We start from the raw sequence: 24,966 nt of genomic DNA on the forward strand, positions 1-24,966 counted from the left end.
AATTTACAACCAACTTGAAGATCTTTGTCCCTTGATAACAATTCAGCATTCAATATGGCATTGCTTGTTCCAAGAGCACTCCTTAATCAACTACCATATATGGCTTTTGTTGTTTGAAGACGACTTTTGAGCCTCAAATTTGTTAATTTTATAAAAATAAATAACATTTCAAAACCAACTCTAAATCGCTCAACAAAATCATCACTATTATAAGTAGCTCCTTCATTGAATTGATGATCTTATTAATCAATTTCAAGCAACTAAATATTTAGTTGATGTTAATTAAAGTAGTCATCAAATTAATTGGATCTTCAAAAGCTCAAAATATCATTTTTAAGACTTAGTATGAAAAAAATTAATATGTAATGACACTGTTTCATAAAACAAATATGCTCCTGACATTTTAAAGTCTTATTTTCACTAATGATAAGCTTTGTTTATTTGATAAAACAAATATGCTCATCCGGACATTAATGATAAACCTCATTCATTCATTTATCATTTTATTTTATTTATTTTGATAAACAATTAAGTTTGACTATATTATTTAATTCTAGTTTAAAAACCTACCTTCCTTCCCATCCATCCATATAAACAATTAAATTTGACTTTATTATTAAATTCTAAACAATTAAATTTGACTATTTTATTTAATTCTAGTTAAAAGACTTTTTTATTTAATAATATTATTAGTAATAATATTTAATATATATATTATTTCTTTCTATTAATTATATTATTTATAATAATAAAATCAATTTCATTTATTTTTTATTTTTTTTTATATTGTAAATTTATCTATAGTTTATTTTGATTTGACTTTTAAATTTAAGACCTTAAAACAATATATTATTAATCATAATTAATTTTTATATTATAAATATATTCTTTATTAATAATTGTTCTTGAAGATGAACCAACTAGTTGATTAGAAAAATCTCATATAAGATTATTACCAAAAAAATTACACTGTAACATAATTTTATCAACACTGAGAAGCATAAATGTCAACAAATAACATAATTTTATCCACACTTTATGAGAAGCATAAATGCCCACAAATAACTTGGTATCATTCTAGGGTCACATCATCTCAAAATATTAGATATGAAGGGTCATAATTATTGGTAAAGATTTTAGAGCTTGTTATTCCTTGTTGGTAATGGTTTGATGATACCTAAAATGACGATATTCATCCCAGCATACAAAAGGTATAACAATTGTTTTAAACTTTTTTTCCCAACTTCTAGTAGAATGTGTGTATTTTTAAATATCCACTAAAATTTCATTTTGCCTATTTTTAAAAGACTTCTGGATTTGTCCAATTTTTCCAAAATAACAACTAAAATTTTCTAATTTCCATAAACAAACACATAAACAGACACAAAGTGTTGCAAAATCAACATGCATACCCTCAGATTCATCACTAAATGAAAAGAAATAATTACCATTCCCCTGACAAGGTCTATCATTGCATTCAACCCCCTGCACCCGCCAACCCCAGCCCAAAAAGGTCATAGTTAAAATCATAATATTTGATGGTCGCCCAAAAAGGTCATAGATAAAATCATAATATTTGATGGTCATTCCAAGCTTAGATGCTTCTGATAATTAATGAAAGAATAAATCGATGTCTTCAAAACTGAACAGAAACTAAAATAAAGCCCATTTGGTTAGAATAATACAAAAATTTTAAAAAGTACAACAACATTTTGGCCTACCATTGTACCTCTCTGTTCATAAGATTATATAATACATTTTACTTGTCTTCCAACCAAATGGGCTTTATTTTAATTACTGTTGACTTTTGAAGACATCGATTTATCAGCATCTCCTATATATATATGCTAGTTCCTATATATGTATAGTAAAACAGTTTAGTTGTGTTCCGTCACAAATATACTCAAATATTAATATTGGAGACACAGATTTGCATATCCAATATATATATATATATATATATATATATATATATGGTAGATTTTAACTTGAATGTTTCAATGAACAACCTGCATTAGAAGTAACAAGATGCTGTGCTTTCCCCTCTCAAATGAACAACTATGTGTCCTGTGCTTCACCATTCTCTCTCAAATGACCAATTATGCTCTTTAGACTGATCTAGCCATTTCAAGACAGCCAAGTGCTTAGCCACTGCCCTGCTGGAGAAATCATAGGTGCCTTCCATAATTCGTATTCCCTTTTTGTTGGTGCCCTGAAAGATTCTTCAAATTGAGAAAGTGCGATGTATCGCTGTAGTGAGTTTGCCTCTGCATAAAACACAACAAAACTTGTACCTGTAAACTTGAAACATGTAATGCCAGTTTAAAATTCTATACGATCGGAGATGATGTTTGCAATCTAAAAGGTTTACTAGCCATTGTTGTTTATTTGCAATTTTCTAGAAGAATAGATAACATTTACTCAAAAAAGTATTATCATTCAATATCTCTGATGACGCTATCAAATGTGGCTCTTGTTAACAATGAATACAATGTTGCTTGTGTAGATAGCTTAAAACGGGGACCAACATTCATTCAGGACCTGATTATTCATAAATTAAAATAATGTGAAATTTGATAGACGGTTTGAATTTGACAAATCCGGTCAGGACTCGGAAGACAGAAATGAAACCCCGGCTTCCTAGAGAGATACATTTAATAAACAGCGTCCATGTTAGAATGAACAAATCAGTTCAATAATATTTAGTTAATGTTCTCCATCCTTTTCATGATTTTGCTACAACTCGGAAACAAAATTTTATTTTTGTTGTGAATATGGTGGTTGAAACAAACCTCTAAATTTACTCTTCATTTCATTTAGCTTTTTGGGGTTCAGTTAAAATCTTGTTTGTGACAGATGCGTAATTCAACAGAAAACAGGCAACAAAACAGTCGATACACCATCTGTGTATGAAGGATACAGTGATCCAAAATACTTTTTGGTTTCAATACTCAAATCTACAGTTGTGCAGGGTAAGACGTATAGGGTGTGCGGGGTGCAAGGGTGTGGGCAGTAGAGGAGAGGGGGATTATGTGAGGATTCACGAGTCTCCTGAAACTGAATACCAGCTGAAAACGTAAGCTTGTTTTGATTGACCTAAGTTTACACTTTCAGATAGAATTTATTGAATCCAAGAATTTTTCCAGAGAATGAACCTAACTTGCAATTCTCTCAAATAGAGGACACTAACAAAATTTAAAATAGCTTTAATCGGACAAAGAACATATATCCTCACTGTGGGGACAGATAACTTCACAAGCTAGAAAGAATTGCTAAAAATATCATGCCATTAAAGATGGCAAGAACTCGTAACATAGGAGATTACATGTTAAATTGGCTAACAGCCATAATAGATCACACGAATACCTACAGCACCACAATATTACACAAGCAGAGTAAACCTATATTCTAATCCTGCAAACATGATATGCACCGGAAATACAGTCCAGTATTATACAAAGGTTACAGCCCAGCACCCTAAATTTCCTAAGTAGACGACAGACCTGGTAGAAGTGTGATTCCCCCTTCCCTACCAGAGCCTATAAAAATCTAATGAAGTGAAAGAATCACATTCCTACCAGACCGAAATCCATCGTCTAGTTACGAAACTAGATACAAAAGCAGGAATTACCAGGGTCATTGCATCATGAAACATCTGAATCGAATTCAACATCTGCAGGGTCTCCAACCCAAAGCCTTCCTTCTCGCCATGCAAATTTTATTCTCAATTTTCCATCTGCGTCAACCCCAGAAATTACTCCTCTACTTGCATATGTCTCCATACCCCAACCCCACCTTGGGGTCACAACACTGTGTTTCACCCTCACCCTGTCTCCAATGTTAAAAGGCCGCACTCTCTCCATTTCTGAAGGTTTGCAAACCCATAACCTTTCTAGAAAACAAAAGGCAACCCACAAATCACCATCGTCATCAATCTTCTGAACCACTCCAATACTTTTGTGTGTCACTTCGCCCCATTGATGAGTTGGAGTAGGGACTGAGGACTTTACTCTTACCCAGTCCCCAATGCAAATTGGTTGTTCTTCTACAACCTCCACTTCTGTAGGGTCAAGCATCCAAGCTTTCTGAGAACCAGAAGATGTATATACACGCAACCTTCCATCAGCATCAATGGTAGTAATCGTTCCAATGCTGCAATGGGTATGGCCTGACCAACCAAACCTCGGCTGCTTCACTGAGGATTTAATGCATACCTGCTGACCAACAGAAAATGACTTTACACTTTCAAGTTCATGAGGTAGACCAAGCCATCTTTCCTGCTCACCACAGAACCCAATAAGGAAAGTCCTTTCCCCAATATCTCCTTCATTTTCATATGCTATTCCTTGTACTACACCAACACTCCCTGGCCTTACCGACTTCCACCCATTTCTAGGCTCTACTAAGTCTGACTTTACTTTCACCCAATCTCCCACCTCAAACATCTCTTCTTTCTCTAGGTCAGCTGGATCACCTCGCCATGGAGCAGAAAGGCCTGAAAATGCTACCCGCACTTCACCATCAGCATGGACACCAATTATCACACCATGAGAGTCTGGAGAAGCACCTCTCCAACCCCATCTAGGCTCAGCCAGTCCTGCTCTGAAATGAACATGCTGACCAACCTTCAGGCTTGGAACTTTCTCGACCTCTGTATAATGAGTCATCCATCTCCCCTTTCTGAAACACCCTGCAAGCTCCAAGTAACCGGTGTCAGATAGACTGTGGACCACAGCAAAACTGTCTTTGCCAATCCCATGCCAATCATAGCTAGGTCTGATCCCAAGAGTTGGCTTAAGTCTGACCCAGTCTCCAACTTCAAAACCCGATAGTCTTTCAGCATCTCCTGGAGCAACCTTCCAGAACGTACTTCTGCCAGCCACTTTCACCTAAAGAACATATCAAAAGCATCCAAACAATTAGAAAACTATCTCAGGGCTACACGTGGTTAACATATAGAACGTAAAATTCAGCATTCACGATCAGCTAGTAAAGAAAAAAAATTAAATGAATTTTATGATAAACTTACATTCAATGTGCCGTCCATATCTATTTTCGCGATCTTTCCCGTTGTTGCCGATGTCTCACGAGACCATCCTAAACGTGGTTCTGTGACAGATGACATGATATGAATTTCATCCCCGACTTCAAAAGGAGTAACTTTCTCCATGTCTGTTACAGAGCAAGAGAAGGGCTTGCTTCTAAAGCAGAAAGCTACACCCATGTCACCATCCTCATCTAGACTATGAACAATCCCAATGCTGCTTCTGGTCACATCCTCCCATCCATATTTTGGGGAAGAAACAGAAGCCTTTACTCTCACCCAGTCGCCAACCTGTTCACAAAACAGAAATCATATATAGACAAAAATATCAAATATCAAGGAAAAAGAACTGACAAGAACTCAGCAAAGCAGATAATCTCATCATATCCCTGAGCTGCTAATATTTCCACATCTACTCTACTTCCAACCTATATAACTGGAAAATAAACAACTAATAAAACACTAAAGCATGAATGCAATACAGGAATACATAAAAACAAAGGGTAAATAACAAGAAAGATGTGCCTATTAAATTTCCCAACACAAGGATTCATTCCTTTCGTCTTAGTTATTCCACAAATTTAATGGTCATCTTGTACTAAGATATGTTAACTTAATGATAGTACATCAAAACAACTCTGATACCAGATGTAATTTCTTGATTGTGTGTGTTTGGGAACCTATCTCGAGCCTCTACTTGTTGACCTAGTCCTCTATAAGAGCTATAGAAACATTTGAATCAAATATGAAATTTACTCTTAAATTCACCTTAAAACCTAAGTTTTTATCTTTATACTTTGGCAGTAATCATTGTAGAACCCTTAGGGGGCACTTGGCTTAAGTTGATTGGGTTATTTGATCCGTAATATCTATTACGGAACCCTCCCTTGAATTGGATGGTGTATTGGATTGAATGAGTAGTAGTTACTAAGGTGATAGTGGTGACGCTCCCATTGTTGCATTTTGTCTAGATCACCTAGTGAGGCTTTGCACTAAGGTGTTGGATTTAGCTCTACAGCAAACCAACCTTCATATTATATGCATAATGCAAGGCACGGGGAAGGAGGTTGAGAGGAATAAGAAAGATGTGGAATCTATCCCTGAATGATATGAGTATGATATGCAAGAGGAAGGGAAAGGCCATAACTCTCCATTGATGAGATTCTTCTACAAATCTACCCTATTTGTATTTGACGAGGGCATTATATCTATAGTATCATAGTATATTAGTATTATGTTTCAGTTGCATGATTTCATCTTATCTATGTCATACATTTTTATTATACTGAATGAGAAAATTCTCAAAATTATGACCTCAATTTATTCATATCTATTTAATCATTAATGTAAGTTTGTTTTCTAAATGTTGAAAAAGTTACATATTTATGTGTGATAGAGAGAGAAATCTATATTATGTGCGTGTTTCGGGAAGTGAGGGGGGTCTGCATACCCATGTGAAGCATAGGAAATCTCGTGTCCTTGTGCCCCCATGTCAAGAGACTTAGCTTAGCATTGATAATGGTGGTGAGTCTTGCTCTCATCGTTATAATGATCTTTGTAATCAATAAAGTATACAAAGACAATACACCACACTTTATACTCAATAGAAAAAAGGTGTTGTAGTGAAATGAAATCACATCATTAGAGAACAAATTTGTTCCCATGAAACATTAAGCAGAAGCAGTAGTACACACAGCAGTATATCTACACAATAGGTGTTCTACAGAGGTCATCAAAACGACTAAAAAGAGGTTAATGTTTTTGGTTAAGGTCTTACACATAAGTTCCTCATAAGAAGTGCAGCAAATTGGTTCCAGAACACAAAAAATTGATGTTTTCAGGGTATAGTCATTATCATAAGGATTATAGATTAGTTGATATTAACATTGACAAAGGTAGTTTTAGCTGAGATGTTGTGACTGATGAAAATGCAAGTTTGCTTCAATCCAAAATGGACCATAAATCAGGTCTGAAATCTATTGCCACACAACAGTAAATCTGCTCAATATATGTTATACAGAGGTCATTAAAACGACTCCAAAAAAGGCTTGGTCTTCAATAAAACCTAAAATAAGTCGTATTAATGTTTTTTATAAAGTTCTTATGCTTGACTTCCTCATAAGAAGCGAAGCAAATTGGTTCCAAAATGCAAAAAATTGATATTTACAGCATTTAGTCATTCCCATAAGAATTATAGATTAGTTAATATTGACACTAACAAAGGTAATTTTAGCCAAGATGTTGTAATTGATGAAAATGCAAGTTTGTTTCAATCTAACTTGGACCCTAAATCAGGTCTGAAATCTGTTGCAAAGCATTGTGATATTGCTGAGAAATCTATGGTTATGAACAGGACAGCTACGCATGAGCTAGGATAAATATATGGCACTGAAATCTGACGCAATTGAAATCAGCGTAAATCAGGGAGATATCAACACTAATTTGAAGAATCTGGAAGACAAGAAACGTCCAAAATCGTTTTACAAGACATCGGATCGTGTTTGCTTATAGATGGAATTCCTAAAAAATCAAGAGGAGGAAGGAAGATCAATCAGAAAAGGAGGTACGCTGGAATGTGAAAGAGCCATGCAAGTAGAATATGATGCCCTGATGAAAAATCGGAGTTGAAGTAGCACAAATGTTGTGATTGATGAAAATGCAAGTTTGTTCCATCTAACTCAGACGATAAATCAGGTCTGAAATTTAATATAGATGGTTGTGATATTGCTGACAAATCAGCAGTTGTGAATAGGACAGCTAAGCAAGAGGTAGGATAAACCTCTGGGATTTAAATTTCATGCCACTGAAATCAGTGCAATCAGAAAGATAATGTTAATTTGAAGAATCTGCAGGACAAGGAACATTCCTTCACTGATTTTTCATTTCCGGCCTGCTGTCCTGATTTCCAGATTGCTGTCTCGTCATGTTTTCCACTTTATTTCAGACATATATTTTCCCTTCATCAATGAGCATAGCAAGGTGCCTTGCCTGTGTGTGAGTACCCATAGGTCATTGATTTCCCAGTTTTCTTTTCATTTACAGCTAGTACGGTCGTCCATAGTTGAGATTGTTGAATTTGATATAACATAGCAGCTGCTTCATTGCTCTGAGTCATGTCTGTAGTCGAGCCCGGATGAGGCCCTTGTTCATTTTACTCTGATCAGTGATATCCCAATCCATGATTGAGTCTGTTAAAATGCATAGCATAAATGAGACAATAGGAGGCATCTTGAGTCACATTCTTGTCTTGTCATTTCATGTCCTATCATCAAGTCAGCCTTGTTCGTCATCTACCTCATCTAGCCTTAGTAACATGACACCAAATATTTGTACTACAGGATTTGTGCTTTGTGCTGAGGAGAAAGGTCTTCATCGTTGCCTCTCTCCCCGCAAATCAATCCTCATCGGTTCCAACGCATCATCTGAGGTTTGATCCAAGAGCCAGAGTACCTTGATGGTCATTACCCTCGTTGGTGACCATTTCACATCCGATAGGGCTAAGCATCATTGGGTCCTAATTGGATGAGCTTTATCGATGATCACATCGATGGGTTGTACTCATACTTATAGCCGAGGTTAGGAGCTATAGTTATTGTTGCCTTGAGGATGAACACATGTTGGGGAAATCTGTTGAAACAATTGCACAGGGACAGCATGCTTTTCAAGAGGAATCAGTCCTTGTATTTGCACATGCCTTAATTCTTATGAGAACAGGTCACAGGCCAGCTCAACAATAGCAACTACAGGAAATCCAGTAAATTAGGTTGCTTCTCTAAGATAACCTTTAACAGAGAGAAAAAGCTGAATACCATAATTCAGTTTGACCTTAAACTGGAGAGTTTTTCTGTTGATGTCCAATATTCAGAGGTAAACTGATTACAATCCAGAAATGGCTCAATTGTTGGCAGCCTTCAACCAAAATCAAAGGTTTCCAAATCAGTGGTTACAGCAGCAACAAATTTAATAGGCATACAGTCTAGGGGATCAACTTTCCAATAGAAGGATATGGATTGGACAGAAGGTGTTGAATGGCATTTCCCAAGACACAGAAGAAAACCATTTGAACTGCAATGCAAGATGGCCACGCTCTTACTATAACAATCTAGGGCAATTTTACTTCTAGAGCTTCTTATTTTGCCTACGGTTTTAGCAGAGTTTAATACATTACAGCAAGCATGACTAATAATTTATTGCAATAACAATAATGAACAATAATCCTTCCAGATTCACAGTGAAGTAATGATATTCCAGAAACCAATATTCATCCAATACTTTATAAATCCAATACGTATCAGCTTCAATGTTTACTTAAAATCCTACTAACATTGCATGGAGCTTCTGCTAATTCTATTAACTGAGGAAATACTCTTAGTACGCATGCTACTTATAATTTTAGGTGCAACTAATAAGTCTTGCCTGCCTGCTCTGCAAGGAGCCAACTGCTTCAATGTCTAGGGTCTTCGTTCTGTTTCATTGGGCCTCGTACCACTGCATGACCTTAGATATTAGTAAGAGCTGCGACTACCCTGCCTCAGAAAAAACTTGACTTCAGCTGGTTGGTTATGTGTGGCTCTAACGAGCTTCTCCTTGAGCGTAGATTAGGGAACAAAATATATCTCATCCTTGTAGAAGATGATGTCGTCTTCCACCTTATACATCTCATCATGAATGAGTCCATCCAATATTTTGCAAGCAAATTTATTCTTGGAGTACTCTACTAAGAGATGGGCTCTCCAATCTCTCAAGAATGTGTCATGTTCCGCATGCCTGACCTCATTGGATTGTAAGTTGTGACGCATATTTCTACAAGCTGACATGCAAGTGACTTCTTGTTTGGGTGTAACCTCCATCTGTTGAGTTGTGACCATGCGGGGACCACCATTGGTCACGCCTCTCAGAACTACCTTGCTGCCCTTTGGGTCTCAGAATTCCATTTCCATCGTTTGGTAGTGGATCACAATTCTTCCCGGTGAGTACAACCACGGGGTGAATGTCATATGATATCCATTAGCTTCCCTCACTTCAAAGCCCTCAAATTCCTAGACAGTGATAACTCTGCTTTCCACTACAGCTGCATCAACAAAGTTGTATGTTGCTCTGCCATCTATCAATGCAATGACACGTTGTCCTTCTATATTGCCCTTGATTTTGAATGTGTGGTATTTAGGTACTTCTGAGAGAATGGCAATAGTACCTCCTTCAATTCTCGAAAGTGGCTTCCTCACTGCTTTTGGGGTTGGTGCTCCTTCATAAATGTTAAGCTCCTTGCTTGGCAGCTACATTGTATCACTCTCATTGTCGTTATCGGGAAGTACTTCAATGTACTCAATCTTCCCTTTTCCCAAGCATCGGTGACCTAGTTCCCATGGCTCTTTGCAAGTGAAATAGAGCTTCTTTCTCCTAAGCTCATTTTGAGTCTCTTCATCTAGCCAATCCTACTTGGTCTCATTGTCCAGAGATATCTTCATGCTCTTGTCCTTTGGAATGAATAGTGGCATGGGTGGAGTCTTCGCTTTTGGTGTTGCACCTCCCATATCTCCCATCTTCTTGATGCCATCTTGAAGGGTTGCGGGATTGAATTCCTTGACCCAGCCTTGTAGGGGTTTGGCTAATTCATCTGTGAAAAGCATGACTAATCGTTCTTCAAATATGTTTGTCACCATGACCATGGTTCGTTCGAATTCTACAATAAACTCTTTGTGCAATCCGGTTTTCTTGAGTAGTGCCAACTCTCTAAAGTGTATATCCAAATTCTTTCGATCAAATCTATCTATCAGCCTCTGCATAAAGTCCACATAAGAAGTGATGTTTACATGTCCCAAAGTAACCAATCCATGATACCACCAATACCTAATAAAGAAAGGAGGAGAAGGGAAGCATCTTAGATCTGTTTTTGGGCTATATTCATCCACACATGCGAAGATTAGAGCATCACCATGTAGCAAAAATTTTGAAGTATAAGCTACTCCAAGAGAGCCGAAGTTTTGGGGCAAAAGAAGTCTCCCTTGCAAGCCAAATTAATAAGAAGAAGATTCCATCTCAAGCGAAGGAGAAAGGAGACAAATCCATCCATATTCTAGTCACATGTATGAACTAGGGTTTCTGCAGAAGAAGTCGAAATTGCAGTCCTGCAACAACAAGCCGAAATTCTGAAGAAGGGTTGAAATCTGAAGTTGTAAGTTTGACAAGTGTGACAGAAAGGAGATAAGAAGACCTCAAAACCCTAGCTCTTCCATAGAAGAACCACACATTGAAGCATCTAAAATTCTCTACATTCTAGAGAAGCAAGAAGAAGTGTAGTCATCATCATCAAGGAATCAATGTGATCTCCCTCTCATTGAAGAAGACATCTTCTATCATCATCAAAATCAAGAAGGCATCAAGTTGAAGATATTAACATCAAGGAGCATCTTCACTTGACAAGTAAGTATCTTTATATATATGTCTGAATCTGTTAAAATGACTTCATTTTGCAAGGAAAGCAACAAATTGGTTGGGTCATCAAACTTTCTTGCATGGAAGAAGAGGACAAATTTGATCCTCATAGAGAATGAAGTCATTGAACATGTTAAGGGTACAATCACTAAACCTTCAAAGGAAGAAGCTCAAGCTCTAGCAAAGTATATGAAAGGGGAAGTAAGGGCTCAAAGCAGCGTTGCGGGGGAGCGTCCCCCCCCCCTTGATCCCGCTCCCAATCCGCGCTTCAAGCGGGAGCAACTCGAGAGCGGGATCCCGAAATCGCTCCCGAAAAGGGAGCGATTTTGGGAGCATGCTCCTGGAAAAGAAAAAATTTGCTCCCTAACTACTGCTGGACCGATTTGGGGAGCGTCGCTCCCGTCGCTCCGGGAGCGATTTTTATAGCCCAGGAGCGGTCGGGGAGCAATTGCTCCCAACCGCTCTCGGGCTATAAAAAACACTCCCGACAACGTGAGCGACACCCAAAAAATCGGGCGGAAAATAAAATAAAATAAAATTAAACCAAAAAAAAAAATGCTGAAAAGTAATAAGAAATAAAAAAGAAGGGGCGACGGTTAGGGAAAAAAAGGGAGGGAAGGGAGGAAAGGGAGGGAGGGAGGGAATATAAATAAACCCTCCCTCCAATGAATTTCATTATTTAGAAATTGTGAGTGAGAGTGAGAGTGAGAGCAAGAGGAGAGTAAGAGAGGGTGAGGAGCAAGAGAGAGTGAGGGGCAAGAGAGAGCAAGTGAGAGTGAGCACAAGGAGCAAGGAGCAGGGAGAGAGCAAGTGCCAAGGAGCAAGAGAAAGCAAGGAGCAAGGGGAGATTGGAGGCTAAAGAGGTAGGCTCTATTCTAGCAATTTTTTTTAATGTTCATTACTAAATAAATAAATAAATTTTTTTCTCCCATTCCCATTCCCATTCCATTTTTTTGCAGATTCAAACATCATGGTTATATTTCTTGGCATTTTCTTCTTCTTGGTTCCTTTTTTGGTTATTATGGTGTTGGAGAGTAGAAAAAGGAGGGTTGAAAATGAAAAAGGGGATGAAGAAGTGGGCCATAGTGGATTTTATGAAAACCCTGGAGAGGAGGAGCTGGAGGAGAGTGAACATGAGTCTCAAAAAAATAAACAAGACCAAACTCCATTGTGGAAATATGTTAATAGGCCTGATGCAAGGAAACGGGGTGGAACCACTAAATTTCACTGCCCCCATTGCAACAATAATTACATAGGTTCATACATCCATGCCAGAAAGCACCTCTGCGGGAAAAGGCCATGGGATGGAGATAAACAAATAGGAATCAAAACTTGTCCAGGTGTGTCAGCAGCAGATAGAGCCAAATACATAAGGGAAGAGGAGAAAGCCCAATACAAATCTAAAATATCAAAGGGTTTCTTTGAACCAAGCTCACAATCACATGCACAAAGAACTCCTTCAGCATCCTCCCAAGGCAATGGATATGGAGGCACAAGGTCACCATGTTTAAGGCGTAGAAGCATATCAGATTTCTTTGATGAGGGTTGTAGGAATTATGTGGATTCAAAAGTTTACAGGTTTCTCTATGCATGCGGGATACCATTCAATGTTCTTCACTCACCTTATTGGCACGAAATGGTTTATGCCATAAATGATGCCCCTAAAGGATACAAGAGCCCTAGGTATGACAAGGTTAGAACCGTTGCACTTGATCATGAAAAAAGAAAAAATATCACATTCTTTGAATAGAATGACAAGTTCTTGGACTGACCATGGGGTGTCCATTGTATCTAATGGATGGACAAATGTAAAAGGCAAGACATTGATAGGTGTTCTTGCTGTGTCTGTCAATGGTGCCATCTTTCTTTCAGAGTATGATTACTCAGACAAGTTCAAGACCTGCATCAACATTGCAAAACCATTACTTGAAACAATTGAGCGTATTGGGCCATACAATTTCATCCAAGTCATCATTGATAATGTTCCTAATTATAAGGCAGCGGGAGCAATTATTGAGGATAAATACCCCAACATATTTTGGTCTGGGTGTTTGATTCAGACAATGAACCTTTTGATGCATGATATTGTTAAGAACAAAAACGAACAATCCAAATGGATTGTGATTTGTACAAGAGAGGCAAAGAAATGATAAAATTTATTACAAATCATAGCAATACCCATGGCCTTTTCCACAGTCACTCAAGATTGGAGTTGTTGAAGATTGCGAGGACTCGATTTGGTAGTTATTACCTCACATTCAGGCGCCTTTTGAGGGTAAGGGAGTCATTGGCTAGCATGGTATCAAGTCCACACTGGCAGGTATTAAAGGAAAGGGCTACAAATGCAACTGACAAGCAAGGTTTTGAACAGGTGGAGGAGACTGCTCTTGATGATATGTTTTGGGCACGTGTGAGGCAAGTATCGGATTTCACCAAGTTCGTTTATCACATGATTCGGTTTGCAGATACAGATGAACCAGTGATTGGCAAGGTGTATGAGCAGATGGATACCATGTTGGGGCAAATAAAAGATATTGTTCATAAAAATGATCCCAACTTGTATAAACTAATTCACGATTGTGTGTGTATATGGTAGGATAAACTTAATGTTCCACTACATTGCTTGGCGTATATCCTTACGCCAAAATACTACTCTGCATCTTGGTTGGGCCAACCTGCACCAAGGGGTGGGGTTAGGGTCAAACCCCATATAGATGAAGAGGTATCTACAGGAAATTTGAAAGCATTAGAAAAGTTGATACCTGACAGGGAGGAATGTGCTAGTGTGTGTCTTGAATTAGGCAGATACTTCAGTTGCACTGGTTTGTTTGGTACCTTTCATGCAACAGAAGATAAAGACAGATTTGATGCTCTCACATGGTGGGAATCATATGGCGGCCATGGACTTTTGCCAAAATTGGCAAAAAAAGTTCTCACACATGTTGTAAATACTTCTTCTACAGAGGTGTGTTGGAGCACCTACAGTTTCATACATACTGTGAAAAGAAACAGACTCAATGAAAACCGGGAAGAAAGCTTGGTTTATGTGCACTACAACTTGAGGTTGTTGAGTCATTACTGTGATCGGGCTTATGAGGATCCAACATATAAAATTTGGGACAACCACCCAGAGGATGATAATTTGGAGGATGGCACTATACATCTTGAAGAACTAGAAGTGGAACTTATGAGAGAGGAAGATGAAGCAGTAACCATGCCACCTCCACCATCCAGTAGCAGTGCTCGAGTTCCGAGTCGTGTTCCTTTGTTGTCGTCGCCTCCATCTACACCCTCACGTGGAGGGCATGTGCCTTCTGGTTCTGGTCGTCAGTCTGTGCGGGAGGAGACTCCTAGAAGACCACCACGACCTGCTCATACATCAGACACTTCTTGTGGCAAGGGTCACATGAAGTAGTAGATAATAGATTTACAGTTTACTTGTCTTTTCTAGTTTCCATTAGTTTTCATAACTGTTGAGTCTTGACTATTTCATATTTATTACGATATTTTTTGTAAACAATATATGACAATTTAAGTTTGAAGTTTGAAGTTGGCAATTATAACTCATTGGTAATGATTCTGAATTATGAATATGATGCTTCGTGAAAGTTGTTTCATTTCATTTTACAATTCATTTTATAACATTTCATTTCATGTTAGATATTATTTCTTGTAATGGTTAAACTTAGCTTACAAGTACAAATTTGGTGATCAATGATGATAAATGTTATATATTGAATTTTCAATTTTGAAAGCTTGAAGTTGAAACTTTAAGATTGATGAATCATGATTGACGAGACTCAATATGTTGTATGTTGCTAACTTGTGGACGTGGTTGATGAAGATTATAACTTCTAGATGATTGATGTTATATGGTTCAATGATCAATCTATGTTTTTTTATGTTTTTTATATCTAACTAATCATTCTACATGTTTTTGTTGACATATATGTATCAAAATATAAAATATATATATATATTATATAAAAATCGCTCCGGGATTCGCTCCCAAACCGGGAGCTTTTGAAAATGTCGCTCCCACACCCGATTTCACTCCCGCTCCCAAGTAACACTGACTCAAAGGATTCTCATAGAATCCATCAAGGATCCCCTCATACCTTATGTGTCAAAGTTGGAGACATCAAAAGAAATATATGACAAGCTAGTAGAATTGTTCTTTGTAAGTACTATAGGAGAAGTGATATCATTAAGACGAGAACTCTACAAGATGAAGATAACAAAGGAAAAAGGAATAGCATCATACTTTATGAGGGTGTCAGAGACCAACTACAAGAGTTGGGAGAAATAAGTCTGATAAGGAAATGACCACCATAGTGCTCAATGCACTACCAAATGAATGGGGCAACTTTACTTCAAGCATCTACGGAAAGAAGGAAGCTACCCCATTCAATGAACTTTGGTCACTATGCAAAATTGAAGAAACCAGGTTGAAGGCAAAAAGCGATGAAGGATTAAACGAACAAACACAAGCATTTGTTGCCATGGCTAAAGAGAAAAGGGAAATTTGGAAAGTTTGGTCCTCGAAAAAAGAAGAAGAATATGGCAAGGTCCAATGTTATGGTTGTTAGGAATATGGGCACTACAAAAGAGACTGTCCCAAACTCAAGGAGGACAACAACAAAAGAGGAAGGGAAGAAGCCCATATCACTGAAGAAGTGGAAGAAGTTGAAAAGAAGAAATCAAAGAAGTAGGAAGCAAAAGATCTCTATTATGATTGAGATAATCTTCTCCACCTGGTTCTTTTCAGTTTTTAAAGTATAGCTATCATGGTAGGAAAGGTTAGAAGCATGATATGATGCATCATTTTAGAGATGGCATCATAATAGCATGCGATTGAAGCAAGAACTCATGACATCATCAAAGAAGCTTGAAAAATAGCTTAAGTAGAAGTCTATAGATTACCATTAGAAGGAATTAGCTCTTGGAAACCTCATTGAAAGCATAAATAGTACTTGTGGGTAAAAGAGAGTCATCTAGCATGGAACTCATCATACATCATTGGGAAGGAGCATTTTCAAGATGAGGATAATCAGGATCCTCTGTTGGAACTTCATTAGAAGGTTCATCTCTTGGAAGAAGCAAGTGTCTCGCTTAGAATTCCACCTTGGATGGGATTCATTGTTTGGATGAATCATGGTATGATGACAAAGGAATACAACATGTCGAGATGGTTGAGGTACTCCCAATCAAGGAAAAGGAAGTTGCTAAAGGAAACCTAAATGACCAAAAGAAGAAAAGAAGTATGTATGAATATGTTTAATGAATTAATTCATGTCATCATATAGTTGCAAATAGCATGGAAGAATACTCTGCCTCATGAGTATAATGAAAGAAAAGGGATCTCTTTTATTGGAAGGATGCATGAAGGCATGGTTCACATATTGACTAGATGAAATCAACATAATATGTCTTCATATGGAATATGAGGTGGTTGACAAAGATGAAGGTACTATGAATGAAAGTTCTTGGAGAGCAATATGTGAAGAAAGAAAGAAGAGATCACAAAAGATTCAACTATGGAAAAAGGAAATCAACATCTGATAAATAGAAGAATTGGCCATGATATCTCCATGGGAAAGATATGGAGACTTTGGGAAAGTTTGGAAAGAAAGAAGACCCTTGACAATTAAATATCCTAGCGATGTGTCAATATGTATGCAGGATGTTGATTTTACAACAAACAGATGTTATGATGAAGGGCCACCGCAAAGGTAATTTTGATTTGATGTTCATTTTTTTTATTTTTGAACAACATCTGGATGGTTTGATAAAGGCTACCGAAAGAGAGTTGTGGATGTTTTTTGCAACTAGCACTCATGTGATTGGATGGAAGACCCTAAAGGAAACATGACATGGAAAAGGTAGTTGTATGAAGGAAATCCGGATGTGGATTACAAGATCACTTTCAAACAAAAGGAAGGATGACATGACTGACTTGAGGAAAGTGATGGATGGCCAATGCCTTGCAAGACGAAGGCTCCATAAAGATGAAGATAAAATTCATGACATCAAATGAAGGTGTTATACAAGCAATTGAAGGTCCCATGATCTCCACCAAAGAAAAGATGGTGGCTGCTAGAAACAGGGCCCTAGGTAAGAGGGAGTCTGGAAGCAAATTTTTGGTTAAGAAGGAACTTGGAAGAAAGTCCCTAGCTAAGAGGGAGCTTGGGTACACTCCTTCATAGGAAAGGGTATATCCTCCGTAGTTGAGAGGGAGAGATAGGCACATCATTATTGTCTTCACTTAGGAAGAAAGAATGGAGGATTGGATAAGCATCTAGCATCCGATATTCTTTGAGGATGTGGTAGGGCATCCAAGATAAGAGTAGTCGTAGAGGACTGATATTCTTTGAGGACTGGGAATCCAAGACAAGAATAGTCCTAGAAGGACATACCCTGTGAACACCATGTGGGATATGTTCCTTGAGAGACAATGATGATGGTGTCTATAAATCATTGATCTCGCCAGCATTGTGCTCTGATCTTCTGGAGAGATAGAGTTGTTAGTCAAGGCCTTGTTATGTGACGATGTTAGATGATATGATGTTAAATAGATGGGTTACTAATCCGACTCTTCTTATGAGAATTCTTCAAATTGAGAATGTCCAAGTACCTTGTATGAAGTATAAATACCTCCCAAATTAAGAGGGAGTGTTGAAATATGTAACTAGGTTCGGTCTTCATAATGACATATGTAATCATGATTTTATGTACTTAATGAAAAGAGAAAAATAAATTTATTCTTGTTGTTCTTGAGGCATGGGCTTCACGCTCAAGCGAAATTTATTTTTAGATCAAGCACCCATTGAGTGCTTCTAAGGCTTGTTATTTAGTCTACAAGTCAATTGAGTCATTGTCATGTATTGAAGACTCATTTGGGCATGTTACATATTGTAAAAAGAATTTATTTGAGTCAAAATAGAGTCAAAAGACCCTCCAAGAGCTCGTCATGGTGCAAATATCAAGTCGGCCTAAAGATAGAAATTCATGCCCCTCACAAGCCTATAAATAAGAAAAATATAATTTTTCTTTTTGTTCTTAAGGCATGGGTTTCATGCTCAAGCGAAATTTATTTTTAGATCAAGCACCCATTGAGTGCTTCTAGAGCTTGTTAGTCTACAAGTCAATTGAGTCGTTGTCATGTATTGAAGACTCATTTGGGCCTGTTACATATTGTGAAAAGAAAATATTTGAGTCAAAATAGAGTCAAAAGACCCTCGAAGACCTCGTCATGGTGCAAAGATCAAGTTGGCCTACATGAAGGGGCAAGTCGGCCTAAAGATAGCAACTCATACCCCTCACAAGCCTATAAATAAGGAACTCGACCACATTTGGAGACTCACTCAAGCAAGTTCGATCTTCTCAAGATAGAAGCTTGTAAAGGACGAAAAAGAAGGAAAAGAACTAGATCGAAGTTTTTAGGCCTCTCTCTCTCTTGTGTTAGAGTTTCTACATATGTTGGGCATAAGAATTTGTTGGGCAGGAGAATTTGTTGGACAGAAGAATTTGTTGGGCAAGTCAAAGTTGCAGAAGAATTTGTTGGGCAGATTGAAGTTGCAAAATGATTTGTTGGGCGGGTCGAAGTTGCAGAAGAATTCACTGGGCAGGTCGAAATTCTAGATAAATCTACTAGGTAAGTCGAAATTGCAGAAGTTATTGGAAGCAAGGTTTGACTTGGTCTTGGAGGGAATTGGTCAAAGGTCATAGGTCTTGGAATTCATCAATTGAAGTTCTATAAGAAGAGAAGGATTCTTGTGGGTTTTCCTCTCAGTTGGAGAGGTTTTAGCCCTGGTTGATAGCCTACATCCTGCATCTTGTGTCCTATTGTCTCATTGATTTTATTGTTTGGTAATTGTTTGATGATAAAGAACACTAATAATAATCAAGTGTAAGAAGAAGCTAATCAAGTTAAGTAAAAATACATCACAATTAGTTATCAGAAAAGAGAAATCACCTAATCTAGTTGCCTCTAGATTTCTCAACAGGAGCATCTCCATCAAAACTAGTTCAAGAAGAAAGATGGGGACTTAAAACCCTCATAGCCTCAGGCTCAAAGACAAACACAGATAAGAGATCCAATCCAATCCAATCATGCCTCAAATGCATCTATGCCTCTTGTATTTATAGATTTTTCATGAGGGGGTTTTCTCTTTAATTAATTGAGTAATGTTCACACCAAGCCCCAACTTTGGGCTTTTTTTTTGCCCCGGTTGCCCCAAAACTTGCCCAACTTTGGGTATTTTGGGGCTTTCCCCTCTATCGAGAACTATAGCCTATGGAGATCGATAGGATACTTCGTCCCTTTGGTTAATTAATCCCCCGGGAATATTACACTTACTCAAAATGTTTGCATTCTCCTTTAATGACATCAAGAGGTGACCATGAGGAATCCTTTTAGAGTGTGGAGTTATCATATGCTAGTTGTTACATGAGGAGGTTAATTTAATGTAAAAACCATTGTTTTAAAAACTGGCACCGGTGATCAAACTGATCCACCTAATAAACCAGATTTCAAACCGGACTGGTCAGATAGATCTCAATGAACTGGTTTTTAAAAAAATACATGAAATAATTAATTTTTAATGAAAAAAACAAATTTTAAGATTTAAAACCATGATTCCAAACCAATAGAGACAAAATATGCAAAGTTTGCTCATATATAAACCATGTAAAGGTGAATATCTCAAAATGGCACCGAGTGCACTACATATCATCGACAAAATACATCTGCAATGAAGCTCTAAATGGCCTATAAAGTCCAAAAACAATGGCTACAACTTATGGGGTCATTGGCCTACAACAAGACTACAAGTTTACTGGTACATATCAGTGATCACATGATCATTCCTCCTCATGATCAAATTCATCACCGCTACTAGACACGAGATCATCAATAGATGCTACATAAACATCATTTGGATCAGAGTTTGAGGATGCCTCAGCCTCATCTGCAACCTCAGTTGTAGCACTGCAACCAATAACAATAGAAGTGGACCTAATGGAAGCACAAGTTGGTCAAGATGCACAACTAGTGTCGTCCATTGGTTGTTTTCCTTTGCTTGATGCGGCTACTAATTCTGGTTCTGATGGCACTACCAAACCTGCTTCAAACTTAGCAGCAAACTAACGCCATGTCAATATCAAACTCAGGATCTTCAGTCTCCTCTACCCATTCTGATGTTGGATCAATAGCGTCCAACACAATGGGATCTAGATCAGGTCTTATGCTCATTGTTTGGTTGCGCCTTAGTCGAAGGCTGTATTGCACGAAGACAAGATCATTTAACTGTTTTTGTTCCAAACAGTTTCTCTTCTTCGTGTGTATCCGCTCAAAAACAAACCAATTACGCTCACAACCTAAAGCATTGCAAGTTTAGCTGAGGACTCTAACTGCAAACTTTTACAATTGAGGACATTGGCCGCCAAGTGACTCCCACCAATGTGTGTTAGAAAATTAGATAGGCAGAAAGATTTTCTTATACATGATAATTACTTGTGATGTTCTTGATTTCTTATTATGTATCTTTATATGTTCTTTCTTTTAGTTCATCAAGAAATTACCAAAGCAATAGCACATAAATCAATGGACACCAGATATAGGCTCACAGCCAGGGCAAAACCCCTCTCTAGGGGAAAACCCAGTCAATAATTCTTCCTTCAATAGTTTTCCTGAGATATTCCAAGACTCTAGACCTTGACACAAACTTTCCTCCACACCAAGTCAACCTTCTTCTATGATTGCAGATAATCCTACTTGACCTCGCAGCAGTAGCAGCACTTTCTTGGACCCAGCAACTTCGATCTTGCTTTGGAGACTTCAATCTTCACTGAAATACTTCGATCTTCTCTTAGAAACTTCGATCTTGGCCCAATACAACTTCTAGAGGCAGCAGCACCCAGCAATAGCAACTTCGACCTATACTTTGATCTGGCAGCAACAACATGCAGCAACTAGCTACGGCATCAACAAGAGAACTTCGATCTTCCAAACTAGGGTATGAGAGAGAGAGAGAGAGACAGATACACCAAAATTTCGATTTTCCTTTCTTCCTTCTTCTAGACCAAACTCGCACTCCTTTCGCCTCCTTTCCTCCACTTCGCACTTTTTCCCAACTTCAAGAGATACCGAATTAGCTTGTTGTGAGTGTGCTTCAGATGGAATTCGAACTGCTTCATTTATAGTCCTTTGGTGAGGTCAAATAGCCTTCTTTGAGGCCGACTTGATCATCTTAAGGTCGACTTGGTGTGGAGGCAACATAATTCATATTTGACTCAATACTTAACCGTTTTGCATGATTTAAAAGCCCAAGAAGGGTTTCTTTAAAAGTACAATGACTTTATTAACTCCTCAATGGGGACTTTGACCTAAAACATGATGACCCAAGCATGAAACCCATGCTTTAATAAGTCATAATAATAATAATAATAATAATTTTCTTTATTCTTTTGACAAGTACATTACATGATGACTCAAATACATTTAATGAAGACTGAACCTAGTTACATTTTCCAACACTCCCTCTTAACTAGGGAGGTATTCATCATATACAAGTACAAGGAAGATCTCAACTATATGAACCATGAAGAACTTTAGGCACCGCAATGCCATGGACTAGATTCCTGACCAAGGCAATCTATCCATTGGTCTCTCAACAGTTTAGGCACCGCAATGCCATGGACTAGATTCCTGACCAGGGCAATCTATCCAAGTGGGACTAAGATGGACTCAAGCTTTCGGCGTCTCTAGGTACCATCAGGCTTACTTGCTAACCATCAACCCAAGGATCCAGGTGTGTATCCAAAATCAAAACTCTATATCCAACACCACCTTTTCAACTTTGGGGCCTACACATCAACACAAAGTGTCGACCAGATGTCCTCCCAAGCAATGCTTCACTCACAAAGCCTTAACACTCCTTGATCCAACAGATCGAGGACAACCAATCTCTCCCAATCAAACCGATTAGTAACCAGCATGTTATCAAGACCTTCGAGAGAATCACATGTACAAAGTTCAAACACCACCCAAATCAATAATATACTTTTATTCATAAATAGAAACAAACCTTTGGGGTTTTCTTGATGTTGCTTCTCAAACAAGATAGGCCTATCAACCGAATCATTGATACTTTTCTTTTCATACAACAACATATCCTTCAAACATCATTCTCCAATCAAAACTATGCTCTCCTTCTCAACTAGGGAGATTTTCTCTATCCAAGCTCCCTCTTAACCGAGGGAAATCAACTTCTTTTTTTCGACATCGGAGAATCTTTCATGGCTTCCATCCATCTTATAAGAGTTATTCTTATTACATCAACTTTTTCTTTCAATCATCTTCACCATTTTGATGATTGTGTACCTGCACAACTTAGATAGCAAGTACAATCAAAAACTACAGAAGCACGGAGTTAATTATATCAGAATCACGGAAGCATTTCAACCTTATATATATCAGATACCAAAATAAGAGATATACACTCCAACATTTTGCTAGTGACCTTGTCATAAACCCTAGCCTATTTCATTAAGACTTATATATCAACTTTCATTTACATCTAGACTTTCAATGTTTCTACCAATGGTATTACATACCCTACTACAACATATAGCAAATCCTAGAAACAAATCAAACAAAACATAAATCAACAAGGTATTTAACCACTTTTCAGAATTCATATGTTAGACTTCTCACTAGGATTTCATGTAATCCCTAGATTTTATATAAGATTTCTAATCAAAATCAATCACAGGTCAACAACACGAATAGCTTCTACTAAGGTTTGATATATACCCTAGATTTACCACACAGCACCATCCTCGAACATCAAAATCATGCAAGGGCTTAAGATTAAATCCGAAGACTTAGGACCAACAATAATTAGGTCAACACACATATCTAGGAATTCATCATTAATCACATCATATGTCAGGCAACATATTAGACATATGCCAACCTAGACCAAGCTAGGGATTCAACTACATGGACACATAGATACCTAGGGCTTCATTCCTAGGATCACAACAAAGGTTTTGCTTATAGACCCAACCAAACCCTAAAGATCTAGGACTTTATAGCAAAAAAAACCCTACTACACCAGAACTTCAAGGGTTCAGGATTTTAGACAACATCATTTCAACCCTAACAAGTTAGGGTTTTCATGATCATATCAAAACCCCAATCATGACATCATCAACAAAAACTTCAAATATAATTTCCCAATAACCCTAAGTAGTTTTAGAGTTTCAGACATTAACATTAGCATACCCTTAAGTTAGGGTTTTCTAGAGAACCTATCTAGGGTTCTATAAAATCAATTAAGAGTAAGAGGAGGGGGTAGATTTATAAAGTGATGATCATCCAAAACAAGAATCATTAAGATTCAATATAGCTAGACATAACAATGTTAGTAATAGATTGTTAAATGAATAAACATTTATTATAAAGAAATAAATGTTTTGTGGTTTAAGGCATACCTTTGTTTCTTGACAAACATTGTCTTGGGAGACCTTCCATAGTACATACTCCTTGAGGATATAGTAGATTTTTCCTAATTAAGACAGTTGAGGGAGAATGGTGATTAGTATTTAATATAATCAAAACTTAAATAAGTACATGAAACCAGAAATTGAAAGGAAATGAGATACTTATCTTTGGGAGATGTTGGGGGCTCCCTCCAAAGCTTGAGGGATACCTATAAACTTATAAAAACAAAAGAAAATGTATTTTCCAAAAATATGTTAAAACCTATAAATTCTAAACATCAAAAATACAAAATAGAATATCTATGACTAGAAGCAAAGGGCTTAGTAGTGCAAGTCCCTTATATCATACTTTTTGGGTTTGGATTTCTTTAGGTCTTCTTCTTTAGCAACATTGGCTTGATCCCTTTCTCTCTTCTTATTTCTTGGATTGTCTGGACAGTCACTTCTATAGTGACCCTTCATATGACATTGATAGCATTCTACTTTGGACATGTCCACCTTCCTCTTTGGTCCTTTCTTGAAGTTACCTCTGTGTTGAGCAGCATGGGCATTTGACATTCCTTCAGGGTTGGCAACCAGTGAGATCCTTAATTTTTCTTGACTGCAAGCAGTCCATAATTCTTCAAAAGTGGGAGCTTCCTTCCAACTGTTGAGTCCTGCAGCAAATGCACCCCAAGTAGGTGGCAATCCTAATATAGCAGTGATCACAAGTTCTTTGTCTGGAACAATTTCATCAATGGCCAAAAGATCATCTCTAATTCTTGCTATCTTCACAAAGAAGGAGGCCACTGTATCTTCTTTAGTCATCTTTGTGGTCCTTAGTTCATTCTTCAGGCTTGCTACTTGACCAATGTTCTTAATAGTGAATAACTTTGACAAAGCCTCATACATTTCTTGAGCATGGTCAATGTTGGCTATGAATGGGACAAGATTGTCCTTTATTCCTTCTACCATTAGGTTCATGGCCACTAATTCCAAAT

The 24,966-nt window shown here is 37.6% G+C and overlaps 1 protein-coding gene across 1 annotated transcript in view; it reads right to left on the reverse strand.

Moving 5' to 3' along the window:
- Positions 1-3,180: 3,180 nt before the first annotated feature.
- The window catches only part of KEG (protein kinase KEG), a 255,984-nt gene continuing 234,198 nt past the window's right edge, over positions 3,181-24,966 (reverse strand). The window contains exons 15-16 of the mRNA XM_089385755.1: positions 5,030-5,335; positions 3,181-4,889 (exon numbers count right to left, since the gene is read on the reverse strand). Of these exons, the coding sequence (XP_089241881.1) occupies positions 3,645-4,889; positions 5,030-5,335 (1,551 nt within the window). The 3' untranslated portion in view covers positions 3,181-3,644. The remainder of the gene's footprint in view (positions 4,890-5,029; positions 5,336-24,966) is intronic.

This window comes from Pinus tabuliformis, chromosome Q (assembly GCF_031772625.1).
Source record: "Pinus tabuliformis cultivar Carrire ecotype Pingquan chromosome Q, CPIR1, whole genome shotgun sequence".
NCBI lineage: Eukaryota > Viridiplantae > Streptophyta > Pinopsida > Pinales > Pinaceae > Pinus > Pinus tabuliformis.